The sequence below is a fragment of the Culex quinquefasciatus genome, chromosome 3 (assembly GCF_015732765.1).
Source record: "Culex quinquefasciatus strain JHB chromosome 3, VPISU_Cqui_1.0_pri_paternal, whole genome shotgun sequence".
NCBI classification, from domain to species: Eukaryota; Metazoa; Arthropoda; class Insecta; order Diptera; family Culicidae; genus Culex; species Culex quinquefasciatus.
The window spans coordinates 58,123,377-58,147,616 of NC_051863.1; the positions used below are offsets into that span (position 1 = coordinate 58,123,377).

The following is a 24,240-nucleotide window of genomic DNA, read 5'->3' on the forward strand; positions in this document are numbered from 1 at the left end:
TCGAAACCCCCAGAAAAATTTTGAGCTAGATCGGAGAACTTTTTTTCGAATCAAGCTGTTTTCGTGGGGAATTGCTGATAAGCCTTCTTTTTTTTTACTAACAGTCGCGGCATTTTTTTTCAAACATTAAGAAAATGCGAATTTTGCGAAGTTGTTTTTTGTAAATTCATTTACAGTAGTTGTTCGGTAACTGGGCGTTGTTGAACTGGGCGTTGTTTAACTGGGCCGTAGCCCAGTTAAAAAGCTGACAAACGTCAAAAAATCAAAACAAACCAAAATGACCGAGGGGTGAATGGATGCAAAAATCATATTCAATAAATAAACAAACTTTTTTCAAAGTTTTGTTTAATTTCAAGTTACAATTAAAGAAATGTGAAAAGTAAGCATTGTCAATAAATTTTAGTAACTTTTATTTTTATATTTCATCTGGAAAATATTATGCATCGGTGGTCCCCTCGTTATTTTTTGTTCAGCTTAGTTAACGAGCAACTTTCGGTGACTGGGCTACGTTCTCAGCCCAGCTACCGAACAACTACTGTATATAAAAATCGTCAATTTTTTGCACCAACCTCCTTCTTTCTGAACAGTATTCATCAATTCCTACAACTTTGCCAACAACACCAAATCGATCAGAAATTTCTTTCAAAAAATACAGATACAAAGATCCACCGAGCCCTTTGAGATAACGTTTTCCGCGCGTCTATGCCACGGAACTTCGTTGTACGGTTACCTCCGCAATTGCCACACCTGACGCGCGACATGTGCTGTGAGAAGTTGGTTTACCGGGGTTTTAGTTGCTAAAACTTTTAAGATAGAGAGGTAAAGGCTGTCATCAACGCAACTAAATCACGGGCGACTGCCACCGGTTTCTGTTATACAATTTATTTCGTGAATCAACTTCCACAGTAATTGCTTATCCGCAGTTGTTTTCTTCTGTTTAGCTGTATTTTTTTTTTTCTTTATTTCACTGAAATCTTTCCACGACGACGACGACGTTCGATTTGACTCTCGGCCTTACACTTTAAACGTTACGATAAATTATCATTTACAGACAAGAAAAAAACACGATTGCTTCAAATATATATACTTGGTTGGTTGGTTGTGTAATGTGGTGTTTACGCGTGTGTTTGTATTACTACAAAAATAAAGAGATAATTCTAATCACCTCTTCCCACCCAAGTCAAACATTGTCAAACACCAACAGAAACAAAATGAAAATTTTAAGCCAAGCCGCGCGAAGCGCGATAAAACTTTTGATTTCCACGCACTTTTAGTCGACTTCTCGTTACGCTTTCCGTTTTTTAAAGTTTGACCTAACACTTACGATAATGCGTAAATCTAGCTTTAGTTTTTCTCCTCCTTTTTCTTCTTGCTCTAGTCACTAGGATGGAACCACAAAAAATAAGGTTTTCCAGGGGAGTCCTCTCGCTCGCTCTGTCTCTTAAGCCTAATTTAACGCAATTGGTTTAACTATTGTTTTCTCTCCCTCTCTTTCACCTTCTTTCTGCACTTATTGTGTGGTATATGTCTTATCTTATCTGGTTCTAGCATGATTACTCTCTTTGGAAGATAAAACAAACATATATCAATGACGTAGCTCTGATATTTAGAGTTTAACAAAACAAAAAAAAAACTTGTGATTATTCTCATTAAGGAAAAAGGCATTCGCGGGTGAGAGTAAAAGAGAAAAAGAATTTTCTGAAATGTTTAGTAACGGAAGGCGCATTTTGAATGTTTTAAACATCGAATCTAATAGCTAATAGTAAACACTCAAAAGCTTGATTGTTTGGTACATATTTTTTAAACGTTCAAGTTTGTGTAATTTTCACTCTTACTTAAAAGTTAGGGTGGTGCTGAACAGAAGTTGGTGTGAAATTTATGCTTTATTTTATTCCCTAAAATTTTGTCCCAAGAGTATTATTTCTCAACAAGTAATGGTACAGAATGCGATTGATATTTTTAAACTCTTAAATTGCTTGCACCAGTTTGTTTGTTTGTTTTTTTTAAGCGAACACTATCTTTCAGGACTGGGAATGTTGTGAAAAGAAAGCAATTGTTTTTTTTTACTCTTTAATATACTCTTTAATATCGTCTAGGACACTTGTTGTATTGGTTTGTGTGATTTTACTGTTTCCCGTTTACTTTGCATCTTTCTAGTTTAAACGAATAGGTAACGAATGTTCTCATTTTCCCCATTTCTTGGTTTGTCGTTTGTCCACTCATTTATTAAATTAATAAATATATCCATAGCAAAAGACGTTTTCTTAAAATATTCTCAGCAGCAGTTTAGACATTTACTTACGCGCCTTATTCCCCCACTCTCTCTCTCTCTCTAGCTCTCTTTCTCTTCAAATCATTACAAGAATTAGTAAATTTCACCAACCTCGCACACGAACCTCGCTCAAACACTACTGATTATACCGTTCAACAGCTTACCGCGTGTGGGATTACTTCTTCTTGGGTGATGACTGGTTGGATGCTTTTTTACTCGGGGACTGCGTTGTCGCCTGCTTCTTTGGGGTTCCGCCGTTGGAGGCCACGATCGGGCGCGCGTTCTCCGAACTGTCCGACAGTTCGTCGCTCGAGCTCGACCGGACGTCGCCCTCCATCTGGAAGGGAAAGTGAAAGGTTGAAGGGGAAATGTTGTAGTAATTTGTGAAATCTAGCTTTATTCTGTAGCACTGGTCAGTGGTCATGTACCAATAGAAAGGTACTGGTCTGAAAGCACTGATTTTTCGAGAGACTCCGGATCTCGAGGGTCCGGATCACCAAAACTTCTTAGCATTGTGGTCTAACGATTTTAATGCCTAAACAATCAGGAATGTGAGCGGGGATCCCTCTCGTGCAGACTCAGAGTATTTTGTTGTTTTAACATTCGTGCTCAAACCAAATACAATTCAACGAATAATCTTTGCGGTTAACTTTACCCAGTTGGTCTGGCCACCTCGACATTCACCAGGATGCTTCCGAATATATATGGCTGCGCTAGGGTTAGACCCGATCGTAGAATGTTCACTGACAGCGCCGGTCATGATCGTCATTTGGATGCGACCGTCCGTTGATACACACGAAGTGGACACGAAATTCCTTTTTATCTCTTTTCCTATTTTTTTCTTGCTTGTGTTGGTAAGTGTCTGAGCTCTGCGCAGAAAAATGAGGTAGGGACAGTGTTGGAATTTGAGCGAGAAGAAGAAAAGCATTTCTCGTTCGCGAGCGAGGGAGAGAATTTGTAGTTTTTTTCTCTTCTCGCTCGCGCTCGCATTTTCGCGTTCTGCCAGGGTGACCACTCAAATTCCATTTTCAAAATCCCGACTTTTTCTCGACTTTTTTCCAGACTTTTACAGAATGCTCAAATAATAGGCATTTCTTATCTAAGTAAAAAACTTTCTATAAGAACAGTCAATATTAACCAGCGAAAAAAAAAATCACAATGAATCTTAAAAAATCCAAATATAGGCATTTTTTGTGAATACAAAAACTAAACAATAAATAAAAAAACACTTCAAAAATGGAATTTCATTATTATGATTCAGAGTAGAAACACAAACAATTAGTCTTTGAAAAAATAATCGAAAGTTCAACAATACTTATAACTTCCTTGTTATTTTTTAAATTGGCAAACGTATAGTTTTTGATACTTCGTTTCAACTGAAAATGAAAAAAAGTTAAAGATAACTGAACTTAAAATAGCGTTCCTATTTTTCAAAACTTCATCATCATTTTAAATCAACGAATGATTGAAACATAATTGCTGTTATTATGCATTCAAAGGATTTAGAAAAATGTCAAGGAATTCATAAAAAAATGTTTTTGACAAGTTCCCTTTTTAATTTTGTAATTTTTGATATTAAATTTTCTTATCAATTTTAATTTATCTAGTGGTCAGTATTTAACTGTTTTTTTTTCAATGAAAATTAAGTTTGATATGATTTTATGTTTTCCCATTTATTTGAAGCAAAATAATTGAAGGAACAATTTTTTGAGCAATTTTGCAATAACTAAAAATTTCTTGGATTTTTTTTTTGCAATTTCAATATTTTCTTTATGTTTCCAAAACGTAAAAAAGTTTTTCAATTTTGGATTTTATTCGATATTTAAGTTTTCCAAAAACTGAAAATCAAGCTTTATCTATGGTAGGTAATTTACCCATACTCACAAAAAAAAGTTCAAGGGCAACATTTCTAATTTAATCTAATCAGACCCTAGCGCAGCCAATCTTTCGAAGGGATCCTGGAGAGTGCCTTAGGTTAGATGACGCCTAGCACTCTTCTTGTCATTTATTAACATTTGTAGTGCGCCATTGCATTAGAATGCATTGAAACATCACAAGCGTTAAAGCGGCCAGGCCTACTGCTTAAAGCCGTATCGCAGAGATGACTCGTAATTGGGTTGAGTTTGAGCATTGAGTGTTCGAACAACAACACAATTCTGAATCGACAGGGGAGGAAGAAGCGTGGGGACACACCACCATACGCTCCGAGATTTTGGCTGTTTTCGTTGGGAGCACCATGCTAAGAAGGTTTGGTACTCCGGGACCCTCTGGGATGGGACATTGTATTTCCACGAATGCCATGGACACTATTTGCCGTGGTTATAGCGCCACAACTCGGCTCATAGCTTTATCTATGGTAGGTAATTTACCCATACAGTAGTTGTTCGGTAACTGGGCTGAGAACGTAGCCCAATCACCGAATGTTGCTCGTTAACTGGGCTGAACAAAAAAAAAACGAGGGGACCACCGATGCATAATATTTTTCAGATGAAATATAAAAATAAAAGTTACTCAAATTTATCTACAATGCGTACTATTGATATTTTTTTAATTGTAAGTTGAAATTAAACAAAATTTTGAAAAAAGTTTTTTTTTTGTTGAATTTGATTTTTGCATCCATTAACCCCTCGGTCATTTTATTTTGTTTTGGATTTTTGACGTTTGTCTGCTTTTTAACTGGGCTACGGCCCAGTTATCGAGCGCCCAGTTCAAAAGCAGTTCTAGGGCAACATTTGGAAAAAAAATATTTTAAATTACTAAATGAATTTAGTTAAACAATTAAAAATATTCACAAAAAAAAACCATTGCCAAACTCAAGTTGGAATCTGTTATTAAATATCCAATTATGTGACAAAATGAAATAAAATCATAATTCTCAGCTGGCCATTAGGCTCTATTTTTAAATTAGTTTTTCATTAACTTTACCTCTTGTTTGATGAACAAAAATTAAAGCGATCAATTGATTCATAAAAAATATTATGAAAATCTGTGTCAAAGACTCCAATATTCATTAAGATTTTGAATGCCTTTAGGCTTCATCCATAAAGTACGTCACGCTAAAATCAGCCAAAATGTACCCCCCCCCTCCCCCCCTAGAGCGTGACATACTTTATGGATGACGCCTTAACAGCTTTTCTATACTCAAATATATTGAAATAGTGGAAAGAACCTTAAATTTAAAGTAAGTTACTAAAACAGAAATGAGTGAATTCAATTTGAAAATTTTACAAAATATTGCAAAATTATTCAAGAGTTAAAAAATAAATTTCAATCAAGTATGCTCAGAATTTCCGACTTTTCCCGACTTTTTGACAAAAAATGATAAATTCCCGACTTTTTCCCGATTTTTGGCGGATTTTGGCGAATTCCCGACTTTTTCCCGACTTTCCCGATTTTCCGACTTGAGTGGCCACCCTGTATTATAATTTCTAAAATTTTAAGAGTTCTTCTTTCCAATGCATTTTAAAGATCCAAAATTGGTTGAAAATGGATTTTTGGCGATTTTTTAAATCGAAGCCCGTCTAAAGGCGGGGTTGGGTTGTAGAGGGTAAAAAAGGCAAGTTAAAGAGGGGCTATGTTCCGACCAGAGCTGAAAATGTCAGGGTTCCTGACGCGAAAATCGGCGACGCATACACGATTTTTTCAGATCCATTCACTGAACCGCAAAACCGTGACATCAACAAACCCGACTCAGTCGTGAGTGCCCTAGCTCACTGAGCAGCTGCAATGCGAGGCAGTAGTCGACCAACGCTCATTCGACGTTGCACGCACACACATAAAGAAACAAGTTTTTACACAAAAAGTTGGTATTTATGCGTGGAAATGTAATTTTGTGTATAAGTTATGGTTGTTTTAAGTGTTTTGCACAGTCTAGAACCATTCAATTGTTTAAAAATAGTCAAAATAGTGTTTAGAGAGGATTTTACGAGTCAGTCATACGACACGAATTGAGTGAGTGTAGCTCATTTTTTCACGTCTCTCATTCTCCAGCAGCCGACCGGCACGAGTCAGGCGGCAGTGGCTGAACGAACACAGTAGGCTTACAGTCACATGCTAGCAGTGAACTGACATTTTGGTTTGCTTCATGTGTACGCTGGGTTGGAAACATTTTGCAGGCCTGGTTCCGACAACTTGGGAGATGAATCGTCATATTTCGTTGGCGGTTTATTGCAGCTTTCTCATCAATATACACAGCAAATAAAGTAGAAATCCAGCTGCGTCTGAAAGGCCTGGGTGTAAAATAAATTTTGCATTATTTTATGAAATTTTGCGTATTATTACACCCCGAAATATATAGCCCATCAGTATGGGAAACCTACTTGACCGAAATGTCAAGCTGACATATACATTTATCCTATCCATTTTACATCGGTCTGATGGCCGAACGGGCTAAGGCGCCAGTCCTAACTGTTGATGCTGGGTTTGAGTCTCGTCGGATGCAACTTTTTTTTGTGTTTAAAAAACTTGTACATGCAGCGTGTAATATTACGTGTATTTTTTGACGAAGGTGATGTGCGATTTTACCATCGGATTTTTTGCTGACTCTAAATAGCATGAATGCCCACTTCAACACCATTAAAAAAACTCATAAATTTCAGTTTTCTAGATTTCTTTGAAAGTGAAAACTGAAGGATTTTCTAAACTGAAACTAAACTAAAAAACGTTTCATTGTACAACTGACCGTATTACTCGAATATAAATGTAAGATTTCAAAAAAAAAAAACAAGACAAAATAAATAGCCTACGACATTTTGTAAAAAAAAAAATCAATTCCTCTTGCCCGATTAAACGTATTTATCGCCCTTATCGATTTAATCAGAATGTAGAAAAGAATTCGCAGAATATTTTCTTCAAATATTAGCATTTGTTCAATTTTGTCAGAAAAAAGAGCAATTTCGTAAAATATAGAGCAATTTTCTCCACAAGTTTGGGTGCCATTCAATTATTCGAATGTTTAGGTTTGAGTAGAGATCTGGACATACAGATCACCAAGACATCCCCTTTTTGCATCGGTATTCGACCTACTTACGAAAAACCAATTTTAAAATTGCTTAAGATTGTTCATATACACGTCTTTCAAGTGCCCCGAACTAAAAATGAACGAAATTTTGTTACAATTTGGAGAAAAAACGAATATTAGTTTCGGAGGTAACGGTGGCTCTTACGGCTTTTAAAAACTCGACCGAGATTTCAAGCGCATTTTGTCGTTTATGTTTTTTTTTTCAAATAATTTATACAAGTCCAACAAAAACTTTAAAAAATCACCCCATTCTAGAAAATAGCTTTTTTATTATTTTTTTTAAAGCGAAAGAGCCGTTCAAAAGAGCCGCTCTTATTAATGAGCGGATCCTAAAAATAGCGGTTTTGCCCACCTCTAATTTAAAGGGGCTTCATTCTACATTTTCACTGACATTAACAATTTCTGGAGCAACATTTGAAAAGGGCGCAAAAGTATTTTGACAGCTGGATCTATTTAACAAACCCACAGGGTCCCCCATCCGATGGAAGACAAGAGTTTGATTCCTCGTGGTCAATGTACGTTGAAGATTCGATAGTTGATCCCGCCCCACATTCCGTCTTGATTGTTCGTAATTCTTGTGGCAACAGTATGCGACCAAGTTGGGGCAGCGCTACCTTATTTCTGTCTTGCATCTTTCGCATAAATCAACTCACCTGTCCCGACTTGATCGCCTTGATCGCGATCTGGATGATCAGGTAGGTCCACCCGATGTGCAGCACCAGCAGCAGAATCAGCAGCGTGTTGAAGATGTAGTACGCGGGGAACATCGGCAGTATGCTCGGCGCCTCCACCGACGTGCTGTAGATGATGCGCGGGTAGAGGACGAGCCGCGTCACGATCCACACCACCGTGAACACGGCGAAGATGGTGTCGCACACCTTTTGATACTGGGCGTACTTGGTGATCTTGGCGGCCTAAAATGGTTGGAGAGGGGTTTGATTAGTTTCGGTGTGAAGATGAAAGGAAGCGGATAGAAATACCTCCAGGAAGATGTCGGCGCAGTCGTGGACGAGCAGCACCAGCGATCCCACCCGGTGCAGGTTGCACACCCAACTGAGTGCCATCAGCAGGATCGTGATCATGTGGTGGGTGAACATCTGCCAAAAGTCCTTCCGCTTGACGTCGACAAACTGGGACGCCGTCAGGGACCAGTAGAAGGCCATCGAGATCATGTAGTACCACCAGATGTCGTTCGTTACGGATTGATGCGGGTAGCCGTACCAGCACTGCTTGAGGTCCCACAGCCACGGTTTGTCCCACATTACGATGCAGCCGAAGATGAAGCTGTACGTGTAGTAGATGCATCGCCACGAGTTTTCGCAGAACTTGACCAGCGTCGTCGGCTTGTCCTGGGCTCTCCGGCGGCGCCACCATCGCTCGATCTGTCGCTCACTGAGTTCCGTCTGCTTGGTCAGTTTCACGATCTGGAATTGAGAATAGAATTGGGTTAACTTTTGTTTCAGCTTTAGCGACCCTAAAAAGGCCAATAAAAAACAACGCAAAAACAATCCACCCTTAATCGTCTTCAGCATTAGCATAGAACTTTTTGTCGCGCATTTCTTCCCATATTTGAGCCGGCGAGTACCGCAACAACCGGCAAGTGCCCATTTTCATCAACCGCAACTTGGCCAAATGCACAAACACACATATTTTCCTCCTGCTTAATGCTTATTTATTCAATTTTCGTGTCTACCTCTACGTGCGGGGGAGACGGCATAAGTACGTGAAGAACGTACGCAATTACGCGGGACGGCGACGACGATTTCTAGCGCTGTATGACTTAGAATTGAAAATTAGCACCGGCTGTGGAATTGTGGCCGCTGGACTGGTTGTGGAATCACGCCACTCTCGACTGGATGGATTGTGATGTAACAATTGAAAGATTTTCTAATTTTGATGTACCGTCATCAGGGGTGACATTGGGTCATACAAAAATGCTGAAATTTGTATGACCCAATCTCACCCCCTAGACTCAATGTTACCCCTGATGACGGTAAGCAAAAACTGCAACGAAGTTCTCTAAGTAACTCGGAGCGTTTCGGTACGGTATGTCCACGCATCATTCCATCCCTTTTGATCCGGTGGAATGTGGTTTCGTTCACACAATCCGTGTGATGAGGTTGATGCATCGCAGCAGGCCTGGCCACTGTTATGAGTATGTAATACATCGCAGGGGTTGTCGAATGTACTTCGTCATTCTCTGGAATTTCGCAATTCTTTTAAAGATATTATTAATTATGTTTTTTAATAAATATTCAAAGAAGACATTTTGAATAATCAGTTCAAAATAAAAATTCTTAAATTTGTATCTTGAGAAGAGATTTTCTGATTGATCGATTTGTCTTCGGCAAAGTTGTAGGTTATGATTGAAAATTTTCAGAAAAAATATAAGGGGAACAAACATTTCCTATATTTTCAAAAAATTTTAATCAAGACTAACTTTTCAAAAGAGCCAAATATTCAATATTACGCCCTTTTAAAAAATAGTATTTGTTTGAAAATTTGAAAATATTTTTTTCGAAAAGATCGGAAAATTTCACGAATGTTTCATATTTCAACATTGTAAATCGGACCATTAGTTGCTGAGATATCGACACTAGAAAACGATGGTTTGTTTGGATGAGACTTAGAAAACATAAATTTTCATGTTTTTAAATCCTTGCATATCTCTCAACTAAGGGCCGTATCAACAAAGTTCTATAAAGCAAAATATAGGGAATTTTCTCAGCTTTTCATAAATATTTTTTTCAAAGGTGGGCAAACATGTGCACTAGTTTCAAAAAATGAAAAACTGCGACCTAAAAATGGCTATACTTGAAAACGGTGCACTTTATCAAAATTTCACTGAAGTACTTTTTAATTGCAAATTTGATTTTACATCGAAGAATGAAGTTGAAAAATTTTTGCGACCAATATTTCGATTTTTCGAAAAAATCAGAATTGAATAAAAAATTCATAACTCGGTCAAAGATTTTTTGCACAACCTGGAAATTTCTGAAATTGATGTCCTCTAAAACATATAAAAAAATAAAAATAGTGTTTTTTAAAAATCAAGTTGTAGTGACAAAAAGTTAAATTAAAAATCACCAAAAAAAATTTACCGTGTAACATTTATTTTCAGTGTAGTCCGTACACTACACTTTTGCCGAAGACACCAAATCGATCAAAAAATTCCTTCAAAAGATACAGATTTTTTAATTATCATACATCATTTTTGTATGGACAGCTGCCAAATTTGTATGGAAAATTATATGGACAAACTAATGATGCAAAATGGCTTCTTTGGGCATACCGAAGGCACCAAAAAAGTTTCGGTCGGATTAAAAAATACAAAAATTTAAATTCTTAAAATTACCGATTTCGTAAAGAATTGCTCATATAGAAATAATTTAACAAACAATATTATCGAGAAGCTGAGAATATTTCCTACACTAAAAATCAGAAGTACCCCTCAAAAAGGGTTCTATCTAATCTTCATCAGTCAACACCCTTTTGCAAAGATTTATCAAAAAGGTTTTGTCTACCTTGTGTTGACAAAAAAAGGGTAGATAGAGCACTTTTTGAGTGGTACTTCTGATTTTGAGTGTACAGAACAAAAAAACACAAATGTTTATTTTTTTAACATTGAAAATCGATAAGATTAATCAGATGACACTGACGAGAAAACTTTTTTCATCACAAAATTTAAATTTTCAGAGACTGTATGTTAGCAATCAGGCCGATGCAAATATTTTTAAAAGTTTTTGACCCTCGGCTCTGGCCGGAACAGTAGGTACACTCTAAAAAATAGTAGAAAAAATGAATTAATTTTCAACACTCAGTCATTTTTACAGTCAGATAAAATTTTTGGAGCATGTTTACCTTTTTTGCCAAATTTGTATATCAAGGTTTTCTTACCCACACAGTAGAAAATAATGCAATTTTGGATGGTTGAATATTACCTCTTTTATGATGTAATTTTACCTCAATTTAGACTGAAAAAGTGACATTACACCAGAAAAGTGGTAAAATTACACATTTCCAGAGGAAAAATTACACCTTTTTTTCTGACATAAAAGATGTACCCCTTCCCAGATGTAATATTACCATGATTTTTTTTTCTGTGCATGCTCATGAATTCCCCGGTCAAGTGGTTCCGTTCCGGCACATCTTCGGAAGCGTATATACGATGAAGCAATCCAGATTTTACGCGATCAACAACACAATGTTGAAAGATTGCCACTTGTAAACAACACAAACCCGGGTGCCCGGTCAAAAATAGAACTTTTGGATCGCTTGGCCCTTTTTTATGTGCCCATTGAGCCACCAGTGAACCAGCCAGCGCCAGCAGTGTTTCATATTTTATGAGCAAAATTCCACTTTTGGCCCAAAGTTTGGGCTGATGCTCTCAGGAATGTGTGCGGCGTCGTTTGCTGCCTTCATGTGAATTTTTGATGAGAACTATTTTCGTTGAATATTTGGAGATTGTCGGATTTGGTGGTTTCCAAATCGCTTAAGGTGAAAACAGATTCTTGCTCAAATTGCACGAGAAGCCTCTATGGCTTCAAGATTCGCATGAAGGACACAAACTAATGAGAAAATGGGGTTCTGATTTGCATCATTCTTTAGAATGTCGGGATGATAGCTCACGTGTGCAGGGTAACTGTCTCTACTTCTTTTATTTTTTTATTTTCCATAAAGGCATATAAATTTAAGCCGATATAACGATCTCTTACCTTTTATGCAAAACAAAAATTTGCAGCTCGAATCCCACTAAGCATTGCAAATGATATGTTATGTTTAGTAGCGTTGGTGGCAAGGGTTGAACTTCCAGAGATGATCATACGTTTTGCTTAAATAAAATGTGTATTAAAGTTGGTCGTAACAGCAATGTAGATAAAAAATTTAAAACAATTAAATCAACCGATAAATCTTAAAAGAAAAAGTGTGACAAATTAACAAAAAATCAATCAATCGACAGTACTACCGCATGATCTGATCATACATCACTTCAACACCAAGATACAACTATAGGCAGTTCGTGACGGGGCACCGTTTCGGAATAATTTGCCACACGTTTTAGCCCACTCAAGAATTTACTGGCCATGAGCTAGTTGAGTGATTTTGCCTAGACCTTCCAAAAGGGGGAAATGCACAGCAAAAAATCCGATGGTAAAATCGCATGCAAAAGCATGCACATCACCTTCGTCAAAATAAACACTTAATATTACACACTGCATGTACATTTTTTGCAAACACAAAAAGAGTTGCAACCGACGGGATTCAAACCCAGCACCAACAGTAAGGACTGGCGCCTTAGCCCACTCGGCCATCAGACCGATGAAAAGCTGTAAGATAAACGCATATATGAGCTTGACATTTCGGTCAAGTAGGTTTCCCATATTGATGGGCTACATATTTCAGGGTGTAAAATCACATAAAATTGCATAAAATAATGCAATATTTATTTTACACCCAGGCCTTTTACACGTAGCTGGATTACTACTTTTTTAGCTGTGTAGGTACCAATAAAATGTAGGTCAAGTACGCGTCAATTTTGCACACCATACACACTAATTTTTTTTAGATCGAATTCGGTTAAGTATTTTTCCGAATTAAGCTAAAAAAATAAGTGTGTAAGACCCAATTATTAATTGTTGTATTGAACGTTGTTGAATTCGGTAATTTTCAGTTTACCGGCTCATCAGTTGAAAATTCGATAAATTTTACCGAATTCGGCATTGTAAACTGTTTATTATTTTTAGTAACAAATAAATACTTTTTTATACCTTTTAATAAATTATGAATTTTGGGAACAAAAAGAAACATAAAAGTTAAAACATATCTCATTAATTCCTTGATATTTTGAAAATGTTGATAACAGCACACACAGTAAAAAAAATCATGGTAAAATTACATCTGGAAAGGAGTACATCTTTTATGTCAGAAAAAAGCATTAATTTTACCTCTGATAAGGTGTAAATCTACATCTGGCATATGCAATGCAAAAAACTTGCAATTCCAAAAAACATCAAACTGGGAATAATCATATTCAGCTTACCAAGTCCGCGCCTCAACTCGCACGGCCATCTCGACGCTGTGAAAGTTGGTTAGTGAACGCCGTATTTTGCTATGCAACTTCTATGAAAAAATAATAATAATAATAATCACACGATCTTCAAAAACATAAATTTGGCACTACAGTAAAAAGTTGCATTTATTGCACCTTATTTGGATGTAGCAACTTAACCTTAAGAGATAGAAAGTAAACCAACTTCTAGCAAATAGTGTGTTTTAACTTTGGTAACATCTTTGTAGAACATTGTAAAATTCGCAAAAATCATTGACTAAACTTATGTGAAAAAACTGTTTTCAAGGGGTCATTCATAAATAAATCGAAACTGTGAGCTCATAGAGTGTGGGTGTCTTCGACAAACTTTCTCCTTTCATGTAGTATTACTCTTCTTATTGAAAAGTGCCGGCGACAAAATTGGGCGAAAAGTTCACCGCCCGGAGATCGCGAGTTGACTCGAGCGAATGAACACCGCGAAAAAAGATTCGGGGGTGCATTGGGGTTAAATGATTATTTCGTCATTCGGTTTAATTAGAAAATAATTATTTTTTCATAAATATCGCTACTTTGAAGCGATGTAATTCATTTTTACAGTAAATTAGGCATTGTTACATCAAATCAACGCACTAGAATGGCCAAATTTTAAAACAACAATGTTTGCCAATTTGACCGTGTTACCCCCAATTCCCCCTGTAGAACAAAAGAAAAGTTCATCCGCGGTCTGTCAGCAGCGCGCTGTTTTGTTTGCTGGATCAACATTTGGAAATGTCGAACGTTGAAGGAAATCGCTCAAAAAAATGGAAATTAACCGATTTCAAAACTGGAGTTTTTTTTTAAAGGTCCAATAACCCAAATTTTCAGTTTTTGCTTTTTGGGTGTTTTTGAAACCGACTTGAGTCAGGGGTGTTTAAAAACACCCAAAAAGCAAAAATTCAAAATTTGGTTTATTGGATCTTTTAAAAAAAACTCCAGAAATTTTTTGGCCGCAAATGAAAGGTAAGGGTGGCTAATTTTTGATTCCGATCTGTAAAACACGTTCTGGCGAGGGTTCTGGGCACTGCCGCAATCGATTTTACCGGCGGGTTGCTTCCAGTTGCGTTTGATTTGCAGAGAAGGTTTTTCAATCCACCAGGGGCTTATTCGGGGGCAACAGTTTCGGTAATCCGGAACTTCTGGTAAGTTTAATATTTGCAGTGTTTAGCATGAAAAACAAACTTAGACTAATCTTTCAAGTGTGCGCTCTTTTTGGATATTCGGATATTCGGAGCGTCGATGGCACCTAGTAACAGTTTCCCCACGAAAGCCGCCCGTAAGAACTGCCTTCTCTTAGAGAGTGTTTCCATCCCTAGAGCCTCGCAGCGTTGTTCGCAGTCATGTTTCTAATGTAATTTTACACGACTTCGGATGATTTTTGGAATCGTGTAATATTACGTCTAATTTGATGCTCCAGTTATGTGCATCTAATTTGACCGAAAATTACACTTTTTTCGTAGTGTGTAGCTACCTGATCAACGGAGGTCTATATGGGTGAATTAACCATCGGTATAGTTTCAGTGAACCACGATGGATACCCTTCGCCATGTTGGATTATTATGGGTCCTCCAGGAACTCCCGGGAGTTATGACCTGATGATCGGCCTGATCAAGGGGGGTCTATATGGGTGTATTAATCATTGTAGCTATGATCTTTTTTAAGACTAAAAAAAGTTTTTAATTCAAACCTGGTTATAACTTAAAACTTTGCCAATGGTTGATGATCAGAAAATCTTATCTCAAGATACAGATTTGCGAAAACATTCACAGCACTTGTGTATAGACAGACACCATTTTGTATGAAGAATATGAAGCAATAGTGCACAAAAACTTTTTTGGTCAAAGTAAATAAATCAATGGACAAGGTTACATACAAATCAGAAAATGCAATCAAAAGTCAATTTGTAATAATGAAAGGAATTAAATACTTTGTTGAATACAAAATTACGCCTCAATTTTATTTAGTTTAAAATATGTTGCTTAAATGTTCAATGCGGTGAAATAACTTTTTCTTCTCAATAGAAAAGATTTTCAGGTACATTTTTCGAGTTTTTCCTATCACCAAAGGATTCCTCGAAATTTTTCACGTCAGAAAGAGCCTGGTCAAAATATTGAACATTTCAGCAACATATTTAAAACTAAAATTAACAGCAAAAACTACAGGTAAATCGGCTTTTTCCGCGAGTTCTAACTATCACCAATTGATTCCTCAAAATTTTTCACGTAAGAAAAAGTTATGTAAAAATATTGAACATTTCAGCAACATATTTAAAACTAATAAAAACAGCAAAAATTGGGTAAATCGACCTTAAACGGCCTTACGCAAATTTCCGCGAATTCTCACCATCACCAATCGATTCCTCGGAGTTTTCCACATAAAAAAGTCTTAGTTGAAAGTTCTAATTGACCGGCATCAGTTAAGTCCGTTTTTGCCTCGATTTTTCCCACTGTGCAATGCCTAATTTACTGTAAAAATTAATTACATCGCATCAAAGTAGCGATATTTACGAGAAAAAAAATTTTTTTTTTCTAATTAAACCGAATGACGAATTAATCATTTAACCCCAATGCACCCCCGAATCTTTTTTCGTTCGCGCCAACTCGCGATCTCCGGGCGATGAACTTTTCGCCCAATTTTGCCGCCGGCACTTTTCAATAAGAAGAGTAATACAACTTTGCTGAATACACCAAGTCTCTAATATGCGAGATATTACAAAAAAATAAAAACTGTTCCGCACTTTTAGATGGATTCATAAAAATCTGAAAACACCAAAATAAAGGGTTTTTTATACTCTAAAAATTTCTCCGAAAAAAAGTATACTTAGGGGAAATTCTCGTATGTTTGGCAGGTTAAGCTCTCGCTCCTAACTCCATCCAATTTGCTCATTTTCACTATTTAAACAACTAATTTTGCAAATCTTTGGAATAGAAACTTGCGCGTTCACTTCTTATTGAGCTATTTATCACTCGATTTCAGTTGAAAACGCTTTTAATTAGCTTTAATTGAATGCCAAAGTTCTGACCTGCTAACATTAGAGGCACGCTGGAATTAGATGCTGTTCCTCTACATGAAGAGGTCGCATGAAGATATAAAATGCGGTTTTGAAGGTCTCGGGAGAATGAGCCTATGTCTGATTTTTTTTACTGATTCCTCGGGAAATTTCACATATCAGAAAATGGTGAAGTTGTACCAATAAAAAAAACTATGTTTTGGAAGCCTCAAATTAGTTTGTATTTTATAATAAGTCAATAAACTTAATTAAACAAACATTTTACTATGCCTTTTTTGCAGATGACACAGTAATGGTGATTAAGGTCTTTTTGGCATAAATAATTCAATTTTCATACATTTTATTCAAAATATGCAAGATATTTAAGATCAAATTTATACCTGGATTTAAAACTTCCAATTTTTTTAGAGGCACTTTAAAAAAACATTTTGAAAAAAATGTACACATACATTGAGTTGCTTACCCCAGAACATGTTAAAACATATAAAACTTGGTAGGGTATGTACCAGTCGAAAAATATTTGAAAAAAATCATGAATTTGTAAATATCGAATGAATTAAACAAAATTTTACGATTTTTCAATTCAATTCAATTCGGTTTTATTGGTGAGTAATCAAGCTACAATAAGTTCTTTTGAGGTACATAACAGAGTTTTGGAGTTCCTTACAACTGTGTGTTACATCATAATCCATTTTGGAACAGTTATTGCTTGTAAATAAAGGTGTCACCAAGAGTAAGAAAAAAATAAAAAAAAACTTACTAAAATTGCAAGGGAAAGGGAATAGAAATAGAAAAAGCTTAAAACTAGATCACAGTTTTTTATCCTTATAGATGTGCTTGATCATCAGCTCCCCAAGGGCCAGGAATTGTTCAGCCTTGTTACGGCAGGTCCGAAACCGCGTCATCATCTCCCCTGCGAGAGCAAAGAACTCTGGCAGGGCAAAGAGATCTTCTCCGGTAACTTCTTGCTGGCCGGTATTGCCACTGCCGGCAGCGACCATGCTGCCGAACGATCGCCCCCTTCCAGGAGGGAACGCTGAGTTGTTCGCTGGAACCGTAAGCTGTCCAGCTGCAGGAATGGCTGCGCTCGTACTTCGCTGAGGAGGGTGGGACTTTACGATTTTTAAAATATTATAACATTTGCAGTTTTAGTAAGTTTTTTGCAAACTTTTTCTTAATCTTGTCTATTCAATAGTTAGTTATAAGTAATAATGCCTTCGATTGAACTACGATGTAACACACAGCTGAAAGGAACTCCAAACCCTGCTATGTACCTAAATGAACTCATTGTGACTAACCCGAATTGAATTGAATAACTTTTGCAATTATTTTTTAACTTGTTTGGCAATGTAGAAAATACTTCAAAACCAGCTTGAAACTTTCAGTTGTCCCTAGAACTTAACCGATCTCTACGTGTTTCCCACGACTAGAACCACTCATTCGTTCCTATATCCGATGTCAATCCATAGTTATTATTAGCTTTATGGCACACTTTAGTTTGGCTTCCATCGTGGGCCATTCGTTTCAGGCTAATCTCGATGAATCAACCACGCGCGTTCAATCATCGAACAGGTTTTTCACCAGGACAACTTAGTATAGATTCAGTATGACGCATCTCCTACTCATTTGTTGTTGTTGTTGTTTTTGCGACCAGTCACCACGAACTTTGTGACGAATACTTATCGTACGATTGTTCGTAACTTGACGCCACCATCATCACCTTCACCACCGTAAGGTAGAAGGTATGGGACAACGGTGACGAAATTGGGTGAGTGCACTTTAGTTAACCCTGTACTGGAAGGAATAGTTTTGACTAAATTTATTTCGAATATTGAATTAATTTCAGCTTTTTCAGCATTTGGATTAAAATTGCTAGAGTAAAGTTTAGCTAGTCAAGGGTTAATAGTACCACCAGCAGCTTATAGTAACGCTCCCTGCTGCTGCTGCTACTAATGCACGTGCTCTAGATTAGTATAGTAAAAGAGGAGGTGCAACGCAGCTCCCTAGCAGCAGACACCAAGTCTGGTAAGTTCGCTGTTTTTTTTACTTTTTTGTACTATGCCTCTTCATTCTCTTCCATTTGGACCGCGTCCAACGTTCAATGTGAAGGGATTTACAAACGCATTAACCCGGTGACAATAAAAAGTCGCAAAATATCGAGCCGCCAATGTAAATCTAGCGCTTTCGAGCTTTATGGGTTCTGTTCGTTTTTTTATCAGGTCGCGTTTATCGCGGACAGTTTAATTGCTGCATTTCGTGTTAAGGCCCGCGCCGGTCGAGAACGGCTTTACGTGGCTTCAGATTGGTGAGGGGGGGTTCGAGTACAAACTCCAAACTCTGCCCGGTGATAAGGTCGCGGTGGTGGTGGAAAATAGTCGCGATGTCATGTCACGATGGTTGAGTCATTCGTCAAAACGGTCAGCCGGCAAAAGATGATGTTGATGAGTGCTTTTTCCTCTATCAAATCGCTTCCGGTCAGGGAGGGGGAAAAAAAACGAATGAGAGCAAGGTCGAATCGCGCTTCGTTCGAAGCTGTTCGATTGCGTTGAACGGCCAGGGTGGCGACTCATTTCACTCATGAGCAGTTCTCCCAGATTTCGGTCATTCGATTTTTTTTTTGTATTTTTTAATCCGACTGAAACTTTTTTGGTGCCTTCGGTATGCCCAAAGAAGCCATTTTGCATCATTAGTTTGTCCATATAATTTTCCATACAAATTTGGCAGCTGGTCATACAAAAATGATGTATAAAAATTCAAAAATCTGTATCTTTTGAAGGATTTTTTTGATCGATTTGGTGTCTTCGGCAAAGGTGCAAAAATATGATACACGGTAAATTTTTTTCTGGTGATTTTTAATTTAACTTTTTGTCACTACAACTTGATTTGCAAAAAAAACTATTTTTAATTTTTTTATTTTTTGATATGTTTTAGAGAACATCAAATGCCAACTTTTCAGAAATTTCCAGGTTGTGCAAAAAATCTTTGAGCGAGTTATGAATTTTTGAATCAATACTGATTTTTTCAAAAAATCGAAAAATTGGTCGCAAAAATTTGTCGACTTCATTTTTCGATGTAAAATCAAATTTGAAATCAAAAAGTTCTTCAGTGAAATTTTGATAAAGTGCACCGTTTTCAAGTTAAATCCATTTTAAGGTGACTTTTTTGAAAATAGTCGCAGTTTTTCATTTTTTAAACTAAGTGCACATGTTTGTCCACTTGCTGAGAAAATTTCCTATATTTTGCTTTTTTGAACTTTGTTGATACGACCTTTAGTTGCTGAGATATTGCGATGCAAAGGTTTAAAAACAGGGAAATTGATGTTTTCTAAGTCTCACCCAAACAACACACCATTTTCTAATGTCGATATCTCAGCAACTAATGGTCCGATTTTCAATGTAAAAATATGAAATTTTTCGATCTTTTCGAAAAAAATATTTCCAATTTTTTTAAACCAAGACTAACATTTTAAAAGGGTGTAATATTGAATGTCTCTTTGTATTTGGAGGCAACAAAAAACTCTTTTTTGCCTTCCTCACCTTACTGAGGAAAGGCTATAAAATCACTCGAAAACTGAACTTCTTAATTAGACCTCCTAGACCCACCTTCATGTATACCTATCGACTCAGAATCGAATTCTGAGCAAATGTCTGTGTGTGTGTGTGTAGGGATGTGGGTCTGTGCACCAAAAAATATGCACTCGATTATCTCAGCACTGGCTTAACCGATTTGGACCGTTTTGGTCTCATTCGATTCGTCTTGGGGTCCCATAAGTCCCTATTGAAAATTATGAAGTTTAGTAAAGTACTTCAAAAGTTATGCTAAAAAACGATTTTGACTAAAGTCCGGAAGATTGTAAAAAGGGTGGTTTTTGTAAGAAACCCCAGCATGTTATACATTTTTAGAAAGGTATTCAAAAGACCTTTCCAACGCGACCAATACATTGAAGATCTGACAACCCTATCAAAAGTTATTAGCAATTAAGTGTTATTTATGCACTTTTTGGAAGCCGGATCTCAGATATCACGATGAAAACGTTGTCCGGATCTATCATGCAACCCGTCGTTGAACAGGTTATCAAAAGACCTTTCCAACGCGTCCAAAACATTGAAGATCTGACAACCCTATCAAAAGTTATAAGCACTTAAGAGTTATTTATACACTTTTTGGAGGCTAGTTCTCAGATATTTAGATGAAAACGTATTCCAAATATATCATGCGACCTATCTTTGGATAGGTAATTTAAAGACCTTCCCACGAGCGTGTCTATTTTGGATAGCATTACCCTTTGAATGAGAGGAAGGCACCAACCACCTAAGGGTGGATTAAGTAACGTTTTAACTATTATTTCATTATTATATACAATTTCTGACCGTTTCAGAAAAACATTCAAGGTCTTGGGCGTGTTTGAAATTGAAACTGTACTTGCAATAGGCACCGTTTCGGGAAAAAATTCTAAAAATTAAATATCTCAAGTTTTCACAGACAGAATATTTTAGGAAACATTTTTTCTCACTCAAAACAATCCCCTCAACAACTTTCTGGCAGAAAATCTCCCCCCCCCCCCCTTCAAAATTTGTCCGAAAAATCTGGGGGCAAAACAAAAAAATTCAAAAAACTTCAAAATTTCAATGAAAATAGAAGTTAAATCAGCTGAAAACAATCTAAAATGCATTTTTCTGCATTGATAATCATATTTAGCATGTATGGGTTGGATTAAGAATATTTGGATTTTTTATGAAATTCCAATGCACAGCACCGCAAAAAATAAAATTTTCGTCAATACTTGGATACTTTGGAAACTAATGATTGCAAAATAACTGGAAAGGTTTATAATGCATTTTAAAACACACAGAAAAAAATAATGTAAATTTGGAAGCTGTCATTTTGGAAGGTTGAATATTACCTCTTTTATGATGTAATTTTACCTCAATTAAGACTGAAAAAGTGACATTACACCAGAAAAGTGGTAAAATTACACATATCCAGAGGTAAAACTACACCTTTTTTCTGACATAAAAGATGTACCCCTTCCCAGATGTAATAATTACCATGATTTTTTTTCTGTGCACTGTTTTCATTCAAATGTTGAAACTATGGCTCGTAAATTAAATTTTTAAACTATTTTATTTTTTTTTTACAACATTTTTAAGAGATTCTTTTAGGTGCTGCAACCAGGTTAGGACCGAGGATCAAAAGTACAAAAAATAATAAAAGAATAAAAAAAAAAACAACTTAGATGATCATTTTCTCGTGCCATGTGTTAACAAGTGTACGATCACGTCAATCTGTTCTTCTGATGTCTTGCTTCAAAAAATATTTGCAACGGCCTTAGTATCGCAAAAAGTTTTTTGAACCTAATAAGAATGGCAAAACAACTGAACTTGTGTAAAAAGCATTTTAAAACAGTTTTTGCATTCAAATGTTGAGGCTATGTCTTGTTATTTTAATTTTTATATTTTTTATGCTCCCCCCCGACCCTACCCGAGCCGAGGGACAAAAACTTTGAAAAATATTTGCATCGAACTCATTAAAAAAAGGTAAAAAATTATACAAAATTATCATTTCAAAGCATAGCACTATTTTTCAAAAGCTCAAAGTAATTTAATTGTTTTTAGATTTTTTTTTTCAAACCGTAATTTGGTCCAAGATTTTTTATCTTTTCTGGAATTTTCTGAAAACATGACACTTAATGTCTCGTAAAACATAACAGAAAATTAGAAAAAAAAGATTTATTGTTAATAAATTTTTTGTAACAAAACATTATTTTGAAAATCAGCAAACAAATTTTTCCGCATATTATTTTTTCCGATGTAGTCCTCATTAATACCTATAGCTTTGCTCAAGACACCAAATCGATCAAAAATTGTCTTCAAAACAAACAGATTTTTTATTTTCACATGTAATTTTTGTATGCACAGTAGGGTATCGGGACCGTGGTGTAGGGGTAAGCGTGGTTGCCTCTCACCCAGTCGGCTTGGGTTCGATCCCAGACGAAACGAAATTTGTCTGACCACGCCTTCCGTCGGATGGGGAAGCAAATATTGGCCCCGGTCTAACCTAGAGGTGTTAGGTCGTTAGCTCAGTCCAGGGGTAGGAGTCGTCTCCCTGGGTCCCTGCCTCGGTGGAGTCGCTGGTAGGCAGTTGGACTCACAATCCCTTTTTTCCCTTAAGAGTCAAGCCAGGGGGTATCTCTTAAGATTTTACATAATTTTAAATTTTTCTTGTCACCCTAATGGTCAGCATTTTATAGAAAATGGTGATGATGCATTGTCCATTGTCCCGCCCGTGTGGATCAATCGGACTGCGCACTGGACCCACAACCCAGAGGTCACCGGTTCGAATCCCGCGGCGGGCGCTCTAAAATTCTTTGTGTAAATATGGGTATTCGGCTCCGTCGCTCCGTGCCATACTTTCATACACTTAGGAGCTCATGGCGGCGAAGTCCTTGTAGATAAAAGGAAGACACTAGTGGTTGTTACTAGCAATGGTGGCCGACAACTATAAAGTCAACTTCGTTTTTCAATGATGATGCAAAAAGGATTCTTTGGGCATGCGGAAAGTGTTCAAAAAATATCGAAAAGCTCATGTAAAAATATTTTTACGGAAAAGATTGTCAAAATTCAGCAAAAAAAAGTGCTGAAAAGATCACTATGTACCAAGTTATTTTAAGGTGAGAATGTGTGGCCGATACAATAAAAAGTTGGTTAAAGTTGATGTTCAAAAAATCAAAAGGTTCAAAATACCACATTTCGAAAATTTCAGCCCATTTTGCCTTTGAGTGCCCACCCTGACCTCAACGGGCCAATATGATTTTAAACTGTGAGCTTCTTTCACCCTCTCTTTTGGGGAGCCGGCAGCAACCAATTGCTGCTCACTTTCCAACTTGCCACTTGGGCAACCCCCGGCGGCCAAATGTGACGACTATGATGACCACGGGGGGATCCGCGCGAATCGATTAACTTTCGACAACTCCGCTTACCATTTTGTGGTTGAGCCGACTGTTGGCGCTGTACGTCGTCTCCAGCAGTTTGTTCGGGATGGGGGGCTTCGGACCTGTGCTTTTGATTCCGATCGCCTTGCCAATCGGTGCGATCCAGTATCTGAAAGAAAGAAAGTGTTTGCTGTTAAAAAAAAAGTGCTACACATTTTGGTGGGACGTGATTTATTTTCGTGAGTAGTTTCAGGTAAACACATTAAAATGCTATTTCAGTACAGTTTATGAACATCGTCGAAATCGGCCACTCCGGGCCAATGTCTGTCAAAGTAAATCTCTCATCTATTATTCATTCATTCCCCACCTCACGTTCAAAGAGTTGGTTGGAATCGGGCCACTTGCGCACGTCACTCGCACGACGACACTTTCCGATAATTATTTATCACGGTCGTCACACAGGTGATAAGCAAATATCTGCCGGCGGCCAGTGGACGGAGGCCCCTCTCGATGACGTGGTTTATTGTACTAAGCTTGAGTTTATGTGGACTGGTAACGAACGCGGCGCCGCCGGGTACTGATTTTGAGATCATTTGGACGTAGAAATAAACTCAATTGGATCAAGGTAGTAGAAAACATAAAAAATCGTGAGAAGTCGTAAACAAACTTATGATTTCTTTTTTTGTTTTTTTTTAAATCGCAAATCTACTTTTCTATTTATTTGTAAGATTTTTTTTTCCAATGAATCCTTATGTCCAAGTAAGCCATTTTTAATCATTAGTCTCTTCATGCAAGTCTCCATACAAATTTGGGGGCTGCCCATAGAGAATTGCTATGAAAATATTCGAAGAATCTTCATGAAACTAAAATCTTTTGACGCTCATCAAGAGAAAAAATCGGAAGGGAACATGGCTCTCTTCTC

General features: G+C 37.0%; 1 protein-coding gene across 1 annotated transcript in view; it reads right to left on the reverse strand.

Moving 5' to 3' along the window:
- Window positions 1-866: 866 nt before the first annotated feature.
- LOC6046662 (ceramide synthase 6) overlaps window positions 867-24,240 on the reverse strand; it is a 47,207-nt gene continuing 23,833 nt past the window's right edge. Inside the window, exons 2-5 of the mRNA XM_038262154.1 lie at window positions 23,367-23,487; window positions 8,273-8,716; window positions 7,946-8,206; window positions 867-2,609 (exon numbers count right to left, since the gene is read on the reverse strand). Coding sequence (XP_038118082.1) covers window positions 2,448-2,609; window positions 7,946-8,206; window positions 8,273-8,716; window positions 23,367-23,487 — 988 coding nt within the window. The 3' untranslated portion in view covers window positions 867-2,447. The remainder of the gene's footprint in view (window positions 2,610-7,945; window positions 8,207-8,272; window positions 8,717-23,366; window positions 23,488-24,240) is intronic.